Source organism: Oryctolagus cuniculus, chromosome 16 (assembly GCF_051225735.1).
Source record: "Oryctolagus cuniculus isolate XC-2025 breed Fujian yellow rabbit chromosome 16, ASM5122573v1, whole genome shotgun sequence".
Taxonomy (NCBI): domain Eukaryota; kingdom Metazoa; phylum Chordata; class Mammalia; order Lagomorpha; family Leporidae; genus Oryctolagus; species Oryctolagus cuniculus.
The window spans coordinates 9,052,436-9,065,027 of NC_142882.1; the positions used below are offsets into that span (position 1 = coordinate 9,052,436).

At 57.5% G+C, this 12,592-nt stretch overlaps 1 protein-coding gene across 4 annotated transcripts in view; it reads left to right on the forward strand.

Annotated features, from left to right (window-relative positions):
* Positions 1–9,584: 9,584 nt before the first annotated feature.
* CERS4 (ceramide synthase 4) overlaps positions 9,585–12,592 on the forward strand; it is a 34,968-nt gene continuing 31,960 nt past the window's right edge. For 2 of the 4 annotated variants that reach the window (XR_016222581.1, XM_002722001.6), the window contains exon 1: positions 9,585–9,734. Coding sequence is in view for 1 of the 4 variants with exons in the window: in XM_051835496.3 (XP_051691456.3) it covers positions 10,145–10,233 (89 nt within the window). In the remaining 3 variants the exon portion in view is untranslated. Of the gene's footprint in view, positions 9,735–9,905; positions 10,234–12,592 lie in introns of those variants that run through there. The other 2 variants (XM_051835496.3, XR_016222580.1) reach the window with 2 other exon arrangements.

Sequence of the window (12,592 nt, forward strand, 5' to 3'; positions counted from 1 at the left end):
CTGACATTGCAAACAACTGAGGAGTGAAACAGAAGGTGAAAGATCTCTGTGGGGCTGGCATTGTGGTACAGCAGATTAAACTGCAATGCCAGCATCCCCTATCAGTGCTGGTTCAAATCCTGTCTGCTCCACTTCCAATCCAGCTCCCTGCTAATGTGCCTGGGAAAGCAGCAGAGGAGGGCCCAAGTGCTTGGGCCCCTGCACCCATGTAGGAGACCCAGATGAAACCTCTCTCCCTCTCTCCCTCCCTCCCTCTCCCTAGGTAACTCTGCCTTTGAAATAAGTCTTTAGAGAAGAAAAGATATCTGTATGTGTCTCCATATCTTTGTCTGTCTGCCTTTGAAATAAAATGGGGAAGAAAATGCATTGACTTGAACCATTAAAATAGGTGAATTGGATGGTTATGTGTATTATATATTTAAAGCAGCAGCCAATAAAACAATAAAAACAGTCACTTCCCCTTTCACAAGGAAAGGAAGGAAAGAAAAGAAAAGAAATAACTTTGTTATGTATCAGCATATAAGAGCTCCTAGGTTGCAGTCCTGGCTGCTCCACTTCCAACTCAGCTCCCTAATGCGCCTGGGAAAGCAGCCAGTGATGTCCCAAGTGCTTGGGTCCTTGCCACCCACGGTGGGAGACCCGGATGGAGTTCCGGGATCCTGGCTCCAGCCTGGCTCAGATCTGCCTGTTGTGAGCATTTGGGGAGTGAACCAGCAGATGGAAGATTTCCCTCTCTCTCTATCATTCTGCCTTTTAAATAAATAAACACAAATCTTAAAAAAAAAAAAAAAGCAAAGTTTAAAGCCACAAGATAGGTTTGCTGGAGCCATCTGAGGCAGGTGGTGTGGGCTGTGCTACTCTGGAGCCCGGGAGCTGGCGGCTCCAGTCTGACTCTGTCATAAGGTCACTGATGATTGTGAAAATCCTAGGAGAGGATCCCTTGACATCTAAAAAAGTTGGAACTAGACTAGCAGGGAAATTACAGGTTCAAGTGCGTGAAAAGAAGACTGGGGCCAGTGCTGAGGCATAGCAGGTAAAGCCGCTGCCTGCAGTGCCAGCATCTCATATGAGCACTGGCTCGAATCCCAGCTGCTCCACTTCTGATCCAGCTCTCTGCTGTGGCCTGGGAAAGCAGTAGAAGATGGCCCAAGTCCTTGGGCCCCTGCTCCCGCATGGGAGACCTGGAAGAAGCTCCTGGCTCCTGACTTCGGATCAGCGCAGCTCCAGCCGTTGTGGCCATTTAGGGAGTGAACAGCAGATGAAAGACCTCTCTCTCTCTCTCTCTCTCTGCATCTCCTTCTCTCTCTCTGTGTAACTCTGACTTTCAAGTAAATAAATAAATCTTAAAAAAAAAAAAAAGATAAGAAGACTGTGGATACCAGGTTTGAAACACTGGATGGCAGGGGCACAGCAGGCTGTCGTGGGAGTGCCCGTCTGAGTCCTAGCTGCTCCATTTCTTTTTCTTTTTTTTTTTTTTTTTTTTTTTTTTTTTTTTTTTGACAGGCAGAGTGGACAGTGAGAGAGAGAGACAGAGAGAAAGGTCTTCCTTTGCCGTTGGTTCACCCTCCAATGGCCGCCGCGGCCGGCGCGCTGCGGCCGGCGCACCGCGCTGATCCGATGGCAGGAGCCAGGAGCCAGGTGCTTTTCCTGGTCTCCCATGGGGTGCAGGGCCCAAGCACCTGGGCCATCCTCCACTGCACTCCCTGGCCACAGCAGAGGGCTGGCCTGGAAGAGGGGCAACCGGGACAGAATCCGGTGCCCCGACCGGGACTAGAACCCGGTGTGCCGGCGCCGCTAGGCGGAGGATTAGCCTAGTGAGCCGCGGCGCCGGCCGCTGCTCCATTTCTGATCCAACTTCCTGTTAATCCCCATGGGAAGGCAGCAGAAGATGGCCCAAGTGCTTGGGCCCCTGCCACCCATGTGGGCATCCTGGATGGAGTTCCTGGCTCCTGGCTTCAGCCTGGCCCAGCTCTGGCTGTTCCTGTGAATCAGCCAATGGAAGACCTTTCTATGTCCTTCTCTCTTGCTTTGCCTTTCAAATAAACAAATCTTGCAAAAATAAACACCTTTGGGGGCCAGCACTGTGGCATAGCAGGTAAAGCCGCCACCTGCAGTGCCTACATCCCATATGGGTGCCGGTTCAAGTCCCAGCTGCTCCACTTCCAATCTGGCTCTCTGCTATGGCCTGGGAAAGCAGTAGAAGGTGGTTCAAGTCCTTGGGCCCCTGCATCCATGTGGACAACCCAGAAGAAGCTCCTGGTTCCTGGCTTTGGATCAGCCCAACTCCAGCTGTTATGGCCATTTAGGGAGTGAACCAACAGATGGAAGATCTCTCTCTCTCTCTCTCTCTCTCTCTCTCTCTCTCTCCCTGATTCTGCCTCTCTATAACTCTACCTTTCAAATACATAAATAAATAAATCTTTAAAATAAATGAATATAGCTGGCACTGTGGCTCACTAGGCTAATCCTCCGCCTTGCAGCGCCAGCACACCGGGTTCTAGTCCCAGTCGGGGCGCCGGATTCTGTCCCGGTTGCCCCTCTTCCAGGCCAGCTCTCTGCTGTGGCCAGGGAGTGCAGTGGAGGATGGCCCAAGTGCTTGGGCCCTGCACCCCATGGGAGACCAGGAGAAGCACCTGGCTCCTGCCATCGGATCAGCGTGGTGCGCCGGCTGCAGTGCGCCGGCTGCAGTGCGCCGGCCGCAGTGGCCATTGGAGGGTGAACCAACGGCAAAGGAAGACCTTTCTCTCTGTCTCTCTCTCTCACTATCCACTCTGCCTGTCAAAAAATAAAAAATTTTAAAAAATAAAAAATAAAAATAAAATAAATGTATAAACACATTTGGTTGAGTTTTTGCAACTGTCCCCAGCTCATGAGCCACTGAGTGGGTGAAAGGGAAGGTGGTGCCGTAGGCTCCTCCCCCACCCCCTCACCGCCCCAGCCCTGGAAAGCCGCCCTGCTCCACACCAGGAGACACCTGCCCGGCTGCCCTGGCTGGGTACAAAATGAAGAAAGAACCCAAGAAAGGGGAGCAGAGGGAAAGCAGCCCTTGGGGACATCTCCAGCGGGTTATGTCAGCCACTGCGGGGTGTGCACCCAGAAGCATGGCAAACAGGGCTTGCACAGATGTTTGCGCCCCCGCGTGATTCCCGCTGGCAGTCCCTCAGTGGGTGAATGAATGGGTAGCCACAATGTGGGCGTGAATATCACCACCCACCTTAAAGAAACAGAGGCCCTGTTGCTACCACAGCGTAAGGGAGCCTTGGACGTCACGCCCAGAGAAATTACAGAGGCACCAACACTGCACTGCAAAGAGGGCCCTGGGGCCCTGGAGTTGCACCCACAGGAACAGGAACTAGAGAGGGAGGTGCGAGGGGCTGGGGGAATGAGTGTCTGATGGGGACAGAGCTCAGTTTGGAAAGGTGAAGACATTCTGAGATAGATGGCAGTGTGGGCTGTACAGCCACAGGAATGGGCTCAGTGCCCCTGAGCTGTGCACTTCCAAATAATTAAAATTTCATGTTGCTGGGGGCAGTGCTGTGGCGCAGCGGGTTAACGTCCTGGCCTGAAGTGCAAGCATCCCATATGGACGCCAGTTCGAAACCCAGCTGCTCCACTTCCGATCCAGCTCTCTGCTATGGCCTGGGAAAGCAGTAGGAGATGGCCCAAGTCCTTATTTACTTTGAAAGTCAGAGTTACACAGAGAGAGAAGGAGAGGCAGAGAGAGAGAGAGGTCTTCGTGTGCTTGTTCACTCCCCAGTTGGCTGCATCAGCCAGAGCTGCACCGATCCAAAGCCAGGAGCCAGGAGCTTCCTCCGGGTCTTCCCATGCGGGTGTAGCCGGCTGCTCCACTTCTGATCCAGCTCCCTGCTAATGTGCCTGGGAAGGAAGTGGAAAATGGAGCAAGTGCTTGTGCCCCTGCACCTGCGTGGGAGAACTGGGTGGAATTCCTGGCTCTTGGCTTTGGGCTAGCCTAGACCTGCCTATTGCGGTCATCTGGGGAGTGAACTAGCAGATGGAAGATCTGTATGTGTGTGTGTCTCCTCTCTTCCCTCTCTCTCTTTTGCTAATTCTGCCTTTCACATAAATAAATCTTTAAGATAAGTAAATTTTGAAAAACATGTAGAAGAATGTATAAGATGAACGTTTGTGTTTAGAAAAGACAAAGGGACACATTCATGCCCAAAGGCCAGCTCAGGAACCACAAAAATCAAGGCTCTGACAGCCCGCAGAGAAGGCAGGACAACCACTGTAGTAAACTTTGTAGCTAAAAAAAAATTCTCTTTGTTTATTTGAAAGGCAGAGTGATAGAGAGAGGAGAGAGAGCTTCTATCCACTGGTTCACTTCCCCAAATGTCCGCAACGACCAGGGCTGGACCAGGCCAACGTTAAGAGCCAGGAACTCCATCTAGCTCTCCTACATGGGTGGCAGGGGCCCAAGCCCTTGCATCATCTTCTGCTGCCTTCCCAGGTGCACTAGCAGGGAGCTGGAATGACTGGAACTTGAACTGGCACTCACTATGGGGTGCTGGTATTGTAGGCGGTGGCTTAACCCACCATGCCACAACGCCAGCTTCTTTGTAGCTTTTGATATTTATGTATTCACTGCTACAAAGGAAAAACATTTTGTCCTATTAAACAAACAAGCAAATAAAATCGCATCCAGCTCCCCTAAGTTGAACAGTGGGGATGGTGTCTCAGGAAGCTGGGTGCTGGCATGAAGGCTCCTGTTCCTACAGGCCTTCCCCCACACCTTCTTTGTAAAATGGCCAAGCATCCTGGCTTGCTTATGACCGTCCAAGCCCCAGCCCTGGACAGCCCATGGCTCCAGGAAACAGTTTAGACTGCAGCTCAGGGGACAGTTGGTCATGGCACCTCCTGGCCCAGATTCCCTGAACAGGGGGCACCATGGATGGCCCAGGCTTCCAAAGCTCCCCCCAGCCCCGCCCTGCCCCATGGCCCCCCGGGGGGCCTTCTAGACCCCTCGGAGCCCCTCTGTAAAATGACCATTTTAGGAGGCCCTGCTGCTCCAGGATCTGCTTCCCCGTGCCCCTGCTCCACCTGGGCTTCTGTCCCCTGGCCCAGACTCTGGGAAGCTCAGGCAGGCACAGTGCCCGGGCTGGCAGGAGGCATCGCCAATGCAAACCGGTTAGCCTGCCCGTCGTGTGCTGGGCGCCAGCTGCCCTGGGGGAGCTGGGCAGGGGCCAGGCGGAAGGCGGAGGGAAGCCAGTGCCAAGTCTCTGCTCCGGACTTACAGGGACACGGAGAGGAAGCTGGCACCCCAGACCTTCACAGAGTTAGGGGAGCAGAGCCAGATGAATCCAGTACCCGCTCAGCAGGGTAAGTCGAGACTGTAGGTGTGCACTCTCCAGGGGTTCCCAGAAAGACAGGCACACACACATATGCTCTCCTGGGAAACCAGTCCTTCCTCTACCTCTCTTCATCTCCTCTGCATCCTCATGAGCATCTATGAAGCGCCTATTGTATACCAGGTACCATTCTCCATGGGAGAGCAGTGGACACACCAGGTGGGAGAACTGTGAGTGGTGTGCACCAGGGAGGGGTGGGGCAGGACGGCTCAGGCCTTCAACTTAGGCTGGCAGGGAGTGAGGGCTAGCTCAATATGCAGGAAAAGCGATGCCGGCAGAAGGAGCAGCCACTGCAAAAGGCTCTCTGCCCTGTCCTGACCCAGGCCATGAAGTCAGGGGTGTGTGGGGACAGTGGTCCCTCCAGGTGCCTTTGGCTAGCACGGGTATGTTCCATGCCACAGACAAGGAGGATGCTAGGCCCAGAGAGGCTCAGTCGGCCCCTGACATCACACAGCACAAAAGTGGGCTCCAGGTTTTCTTTCTTTCTTTCTTTCTTTCTTTCTTTCTTTCTTTCTTTCTTTCTTTCTTTATTTCTTTTTTAAGATTATTTATTTATTTGAAAGTCAGAGTTACATAGAGAGAAAGAAAGAGAGAGAGGTCTTCCATCCACTGGGTCACTCCCCAGTTGGCCACAATGACTGGAGCTATGCTGATCCAAAGCCAGGAGCCAGGCACTTCCTCTGGGTCTCCTACATGGGTGCAGGGTCCCAAGGACTTGGGCCATCCTCCACTGCTTTCCCAGGCCATAGCAGAGAGCTGGATCGGAAGTGGAGCAGCTGGGTCTCAAACCAGCGCCCCTATGGGATGCCAGCACTTCAGGCCAGGGTATTAACCCACTGTGCCACTGCGCCGGCCCCCAGGTTTTCTTTCTTTAAAGATTTATTTATTTATTTGAAATTCAGAGTTATGGAAGTGGGGGGGGGGGATCTTCCATCCGCTGGTTCCCTCTTCAAGTGGCTACATTGACCAGGGCTGAGCCAGGAGCTTCATCCTGGTGCCCTACATGGGTGGGGACCAGACCAATAGCAGGGAGCTGGATAGGAAGTGAAGCAGCTGGGACTTGAACCAGCGCCCACAGGGGATGCTGTGGTTGATGGCTTAACCTGCTGAGCCACAGCACCGGCTCCCCATCCTCCCTGTGGAGCCTTGTCTCTGTAAGGTTGAATCACGCTACTCCATCATACGGAAGGACAACATTGTGTTTATCCATTCAGCCGTTGACGGACTCATGGGTCACATCCGCTTCTTGGCTGTCGGAAACCAAGAATACAGGGCCGCAAGCAGCTGCTTGAGCTCCTGCGGGCGTCCTCTCGGGTGTCCACCTAGGAGCGCACTCGCCGTGGTGATTCCATTTAGCTTTGCAGGAAGCTGAGCTTGGTTTGGCTGGCTGGCTGGTTTTCAGAACAATCATCTGTGCATGCTGCTTGCCTTGGAGCCACAGTGTGAACAGCAAGGTGCGCGTGTGGCATGGGGTGGTTGTGCAGTGCCGGGGCCCTCCCGACATCCGGCGAGACTGCACAATGGGTGGGCCGACAGGTGACATCACTGCCCAGGGCTCTCCTTCCTCCCCTGCCTCTCCTTTCTTGCTTCAGTTTGTAATCAGGATCTCCACCCCTTTGGGCTTCCACTTGGGCTATCATTCGCCTCCCAGGCACGTGAGCAGGAAGCTGGATCGGAAGCAGATCAGGCAGGACTCCGTTAAGGGATGCTGGCATCGCGAAGGGCGGCTTAACCTGCTGCCTCCCCTACAAGTGGAGTCTTAACTGCTGTGCCAAATGCCAGCCCCTGCAAAGTCCCTTTGGCTCTGTGTATGGGGGAGGGGGAGGGCGGGGAGCATAGCCACCGGTGTAAGAGGTTGGGACACTGGACATAATTGGGTGGCCATTATTCGGCTTAGCACAGGTGTCAGTGTCCAGGTCCGTCTCCAGGCCTGACCACAATGGCTTGGGGCTGGCGAGGAGCTAAGGGAACCACACCCATCTCTTACGGCAGCTGCAGCCCCCCCCCACACACTCCCCCATTCCCGTGGGAGAGGAGCTCCCTCTGGATCCCAAAGACCTTAGCTCAGGCCCCATCCCAGACACCTCAGCCTGGGCCCACCAGCTCAGAACTCAGTCCACCCCCGACTCCAGCCACGCCTTGGCTTCGCCTCAGCTGCTAAGCCCTGGCACCTCACCTGACTGCCCAGAGGCAGTGAGGGCCAAGGTGACTCCCTCCCCAGCCTCCCCCCAGGGAGTCCTGCAGAGCCTGTGTAGCTGGGCCCCAGCTCCTACTCTCATGCATTTTTTAAACATTTATTTTGGGGGGGGGGGACTTGTGGTAAAGCAGTCCCAACTGCTCTGCTTGTGATCCAGCTCTCTGCTAATGCTCCTGGGAAGGTGGCAGGGAATGGCTCAAGGACTTAGGCCCCTGCCGTCCTAGGGGGAGACCCCGATGTCCATTCCCCAAATGGCTGCAATGACAGGGGCTGGTCCAGGCCAAAACCAGGAGCCCAGAACTCCATCTGGGTCTCCCACGTGGAGACTCTGCCACAACTCCAAGCCCCTTACTTTATTTAAAAGGCAGAGAGAGAGAGAGAGAGAGAGAGAGAGAGAGAGAGAGAGAGAGAAGGGAGAGAAGGAGGGAGAGGAAGGAGAGAAGGAGGGAGAGAGAGAATCTTCCATGTACTTGTTTACTCCTCAAGTGGCTGCAACAGCAGGACTGGGCTGGGCCTGAGCCAGGAACTCCATCTGGGTCTCCCATGTGGGTGACAGGGACCCACATACCTGAGCCATCACCTGCTGCCTCCCGGGGTGCGCATCTGCAGGAAGCTGGATTGGAAGTGGCAACTTAACTGCTGACACTTATTTCGGTCCCCGCTGCCACTCAGGTGTGGCCTTGGCGCCAGGCAGGGTGCACGGTCCGCCTTCTAGCAGCCCCACCTCCGCCCTATGCAGACCCTGGCCCACCCAGGTCTCCTCTTGAGCACCCCACCTGTTCCCATTTTCTCCAGGGATCCTTCGTTCCCATGAACACAAACAGCAGCTATGGACTGGCACCCCGGCAGGGTGTAGGGTGCGGTGGACAACAGCCCCCTGCATCCCGAGACTTGAGAAAAAGTTGCTTTATTGTCTTCCTTTTCCAGATGTGCAAATAAGCTCTTGCAGGAGGGGGAGCCTGAATGTCAAGTGTGGGGCAGGAGGCAGGGACCTTCTGAGGAGGGGACTGAGACCCGAGCATGTAGCACTTGTGTATTGGGGGGGGGCAGTACTGTGGCTTAGTAGGTTAAGCCACCTGCAGCACCAGCATCCGATATGGGCACCAGCTACTCCATCTGTGACTCAGCTTCCTGCTAACACACCTGGGAAAGCAGCAGAGATGGCCCAGCTCCCTGGGTCCCCAGCACCCATGTGGGAGACCTGGAAGAAGCTTCTGGCTCTTGGAGGAGCCTGGCTCAGGCCCTGTCCTTGCGCCCACTTGGGAAGTGAACCTGTGGACGTAAGATCTCTCCCTCTCTGTCTCTCCGTCTCTCTGTAACTCTCAAATAAGTAAATAAATATTAAAAAAAAAAAAAAAATGTGTGCAAGGTTCTGCCACAGGGCAGGTGGGTTTGGTAGTTCAGAGGGGGCAGGGTCTCCCACACCTGCCACAGGGGTCTTTCCATCCTGTGTGGTAGCTCGCAGAGGACTCCTGGAGCACAAGACCCCCTGCCTCATTCGCTTGTCCCAAGGTTCTGGAACCTTCTTTTCCACCAGCCACTGCCTGGCCTGGGACGCGCCCGGCCTGGCCCTTTCAATTGCACCGGGCCGTGTCTCGTGGCCCTCAGCCAAACCCAGAGCTGCGCCATCCCCCACGCCGGCCTCGTCCGCCTCCACCCCCAGCTCCACCGCCCGACCCCTCCTTGCACCCTGACCCCCACCAAAGCGCCGCCTCGGCCCGGATGTGGTCTCCGCCTCCCCCGCATCCCGGGCTGGCTTGGCCCGCAAGCAGGGTCACCAGACTCGGGGCTCCGAGCCCCCGGCAGCAAGCAGCTGCGCGCGCAGGACCACGGAGAGGGGCCCCGCAAGGGGACACGAGGCGGACAAGGACGCGCGCGTCGGAGCCGGCCCGGAGCCCCGCGGGGCGGACACGGGAGGCGGGACGGGGGCGGGTATAAGAAGACCCTGCGCCCAGGCTCCGCCCCCAGCCCCGCCCCGCGCGCCCCCTCCCTCCAGCTTCCCCTTCCCGGGCTCGGGGCCCAGGCCCGGCCAGGAGCAGAGTCCGGCTGCCTCGCGCGGTCGGCGCGCGCGTCGGCCGCTTCCCGGGCTCGGCTGCCAGGACCGCTGCCAAGCGCGCCATCCCCGCCCCGCCGCCGGCCCCCGGTGCGCCCGGCCTCCCGCGCCCCCCCAGGTAAGCGAGCGCCCCGCGCCCCGCGCGCTACCCTCGCGGCTGGCTCGGGCCCCGCCTCCGCGGCCATGGCGGCCCCCGGACGCGGCCGCCGAGAGGCATGCCCCTCGGGGCTTCCCATCCGGTCCGGGACCCGGGCCGCCTCCCCAGGAGGGCCGCGCTGCCTTCACCCGCGGAGCGCCGGGGCCCTAACGGTGCCGGAGGGCGCAGGAGCGGGTGGGGGCGATCCTGGTCCCGTGACGCGGGGGAATCCGGATGTGTGCACGGGCCCCGCGCCACGGGAACATAGGTGCCGAGCGTTGGGGTGCTCCCGACGTGCCAGGGCTGGGTCGGAGCCCGCACGCAGCACGGCCGCGTAAACAGAAGCGCATCCTTGCAGGTGGCTTCCCGGGGACTGGGGTCAGGGGGTTCGGATGAGGCCAGAGGGGGAGGGCTTGGTGGGCCTGGCAGACGGCGAGGTCCGGAGCGGAGAAGGGGCAGGGTCGGCGCCGGGGCCTGCCAGGTGAGGAGGGGCGCGTGGAGCCTGTCGGCGGGGCTGTGGGCACGGGCCAGGCCGCGGAGGGTGGAGGGGAAGGGAGCAGGCGTGCCCCTGAAGGGTGTGTGGGCCGTGGGCGAATCGGGGCCGCGTTTTGGCGAAGACATCAGTAGAGAAAGTGCGCGCAGATTCCGGAGCTGGGCAGCCAGCCGGAAATCAGGGAGGACTCTTTTATTGCCGGGATAAGGAGACTCGGAGCAGCAGGTGCGGAGTGGGGGTGGGACACGGGGCGGCTGCTTTTGTAGCCCGGTCTGGGGGTGCCGTGAGATGGGGAAAGTGCGTGGAGACCCCAGTCTGAGCTTGGGCATAGGGTCCCCCAAGATAAGGCACGGAGAGCTATGGAATTATCTCAGCCTCCCACAGGGCCCCTTCCTGGAGCAGCTGCTGTGAATTAAAGTGTGTGTGTGTGGGGGGTGGCATTACTAGGAGCCTCACACAGCACACCTGTCACCCCCGCCCCAGGCCCATGCAGGTGGGAGAGAGAAGGCAGTGCTGCCCGCTTTGCTTGCCTTTGCAGCTCACCTCATCCAAGCAGAAGTCTTTGAGGAGGGGAAGAGGAGGCTGTGGTCACTGAACTGGCCCTATGACCCCAGGGAAAGCTTTCTGAGCCTTAGTTTGCCTACCTGCAAAATGGGTTGGCAGTACATGTCCCAGGGAGCTAAGAAAGAGCCTAGCAAATCTCGGGGGCCTGGTAGGAGTTCAGGACCCCCCCTGGGTTGCCATTTCTTGCTCTCAGGCAGGGCGGCCCCACCCTGAGAGCCAGGGCTGGCTGCAGGTTGAATATAGCCTTTGGTTGGCTCAGAGCCTGGCAGAAAGTGAGTACTTGGCACTGGGGCAGCTGTGCTGCCCGTCCGTGGGCCTGCCCACCCCCCTCCACGGGATGACCCGGGCAGGCGGGCGCCACGATGCTCTTCACTACCCTGCTCCCCTCTTGTCTGGACACCACAGGCTGCCCCCTGCCCTGCTGCCCGAGCCTGTGCCTGCCTGCACCCTGCCCTGCCAGTTTAAGTTCAGCCCTCAGGCTAATGACTTCACCCCCTCGTGCTTCAATTTCCCTACCTGTAAAATGGGCACGTGAGCAGGCATCCTCTTGTGAGTAAGTAAAGGATTGAGCACAATGCCCTGCTCGTAAAACAACTGGGCAGCGGGGGCTCGCTTGCTCGCTCTTGCTCTCTCTCTCTCTCTCTCTCTGTCATAAATATATACGTATCTCACAGTGATGCCTGGGAACAAGGAACCTAGAGCTATCACCTGACTCAGCTTGATGAACCATCAGAGAAGGCTCCCTGGAGGAGGTGATAGATGGCTGAGTTGCTAAGGCTGAATAGGAGTTAAGTGGGAGGAGACCAGTGAGCAGAACTGCACTGGAGACGCTGCTGGGGCTTGGAGGAGCTGAGACAGGACTGTGAAACCAGGGCTGCAAGGTCCGTGGGGACACAAGGGGCCGGGCAGAGCCAGGCTGGGAAGTAAAGGGAGACAGGCGAGGGCAGGAGCCAGGAGGCCAGGCTGGAGGCAACCGCCTTGGTTCGGGTGAGCCGTGATGGCACTGCCCCGAGATATGGTTATGGACCAGTGAGAGTCGGGCAGATCCTGCACAGATGCAAAGGTGTAGGAAAGGGAGTAGCCACCAACTCGGGGGCTGGTTTAGGTGCTGTCTGGTCCTGGCATCTGGAAATTGATATACAGCTAGACGCCCAGGTGGAGGAGGCACCGGGAGATGCCAGCCAGGTGGAGGAGGCGGTGACAGGGTAGGAGGAAGCCAAGGTGGATGGCAAGCGGGGAGCCAAGGGAGCAAGGGCTTCAGTGACCAGAAGGGGGTCCTCAGCGTCTCTGAACCCCCTGCTTAGATCGCTGAGGGGCAAGGGTCTTCCTCTTCCTTCCCCTCCACCCCTCCTCTGCCTGGCTCTGACCAGAGTGGCATAAAGATGTCCTTTCGCCTCCTTCAGTCTGCACCCTAGACCTTTGTTAACATGATGCTGTCGCCTGCACACTGAGGTGGCCGGAGCCCAGCTCTGCTCTGTCTCCCCACCGGCCCTTGGGCTCCGTATTCTGGTCTGAAGAGAGGGGGTGCCCTACCAGCCCGCCCACTCTCCTTCCTACTCCTGTCTGTCTCGAATCATCATTTAGCGCACACAAAGTGCCTGCACTGGGACGCATTGGAAACTGAAGCTTTTGGAGCCGATGCCCCCGGGGGACAGAAGGGGACAGGGACAGGGCTGAGGCCTGAAGAATGAGGAGGAGCCAGGCAGATTGTTGTGGGTGGGTGGGGGTGTTCCAGGCAGAGGCCCTGAGGCTGGAATGAACTTGTCGTGTTGGACCTGCAGCA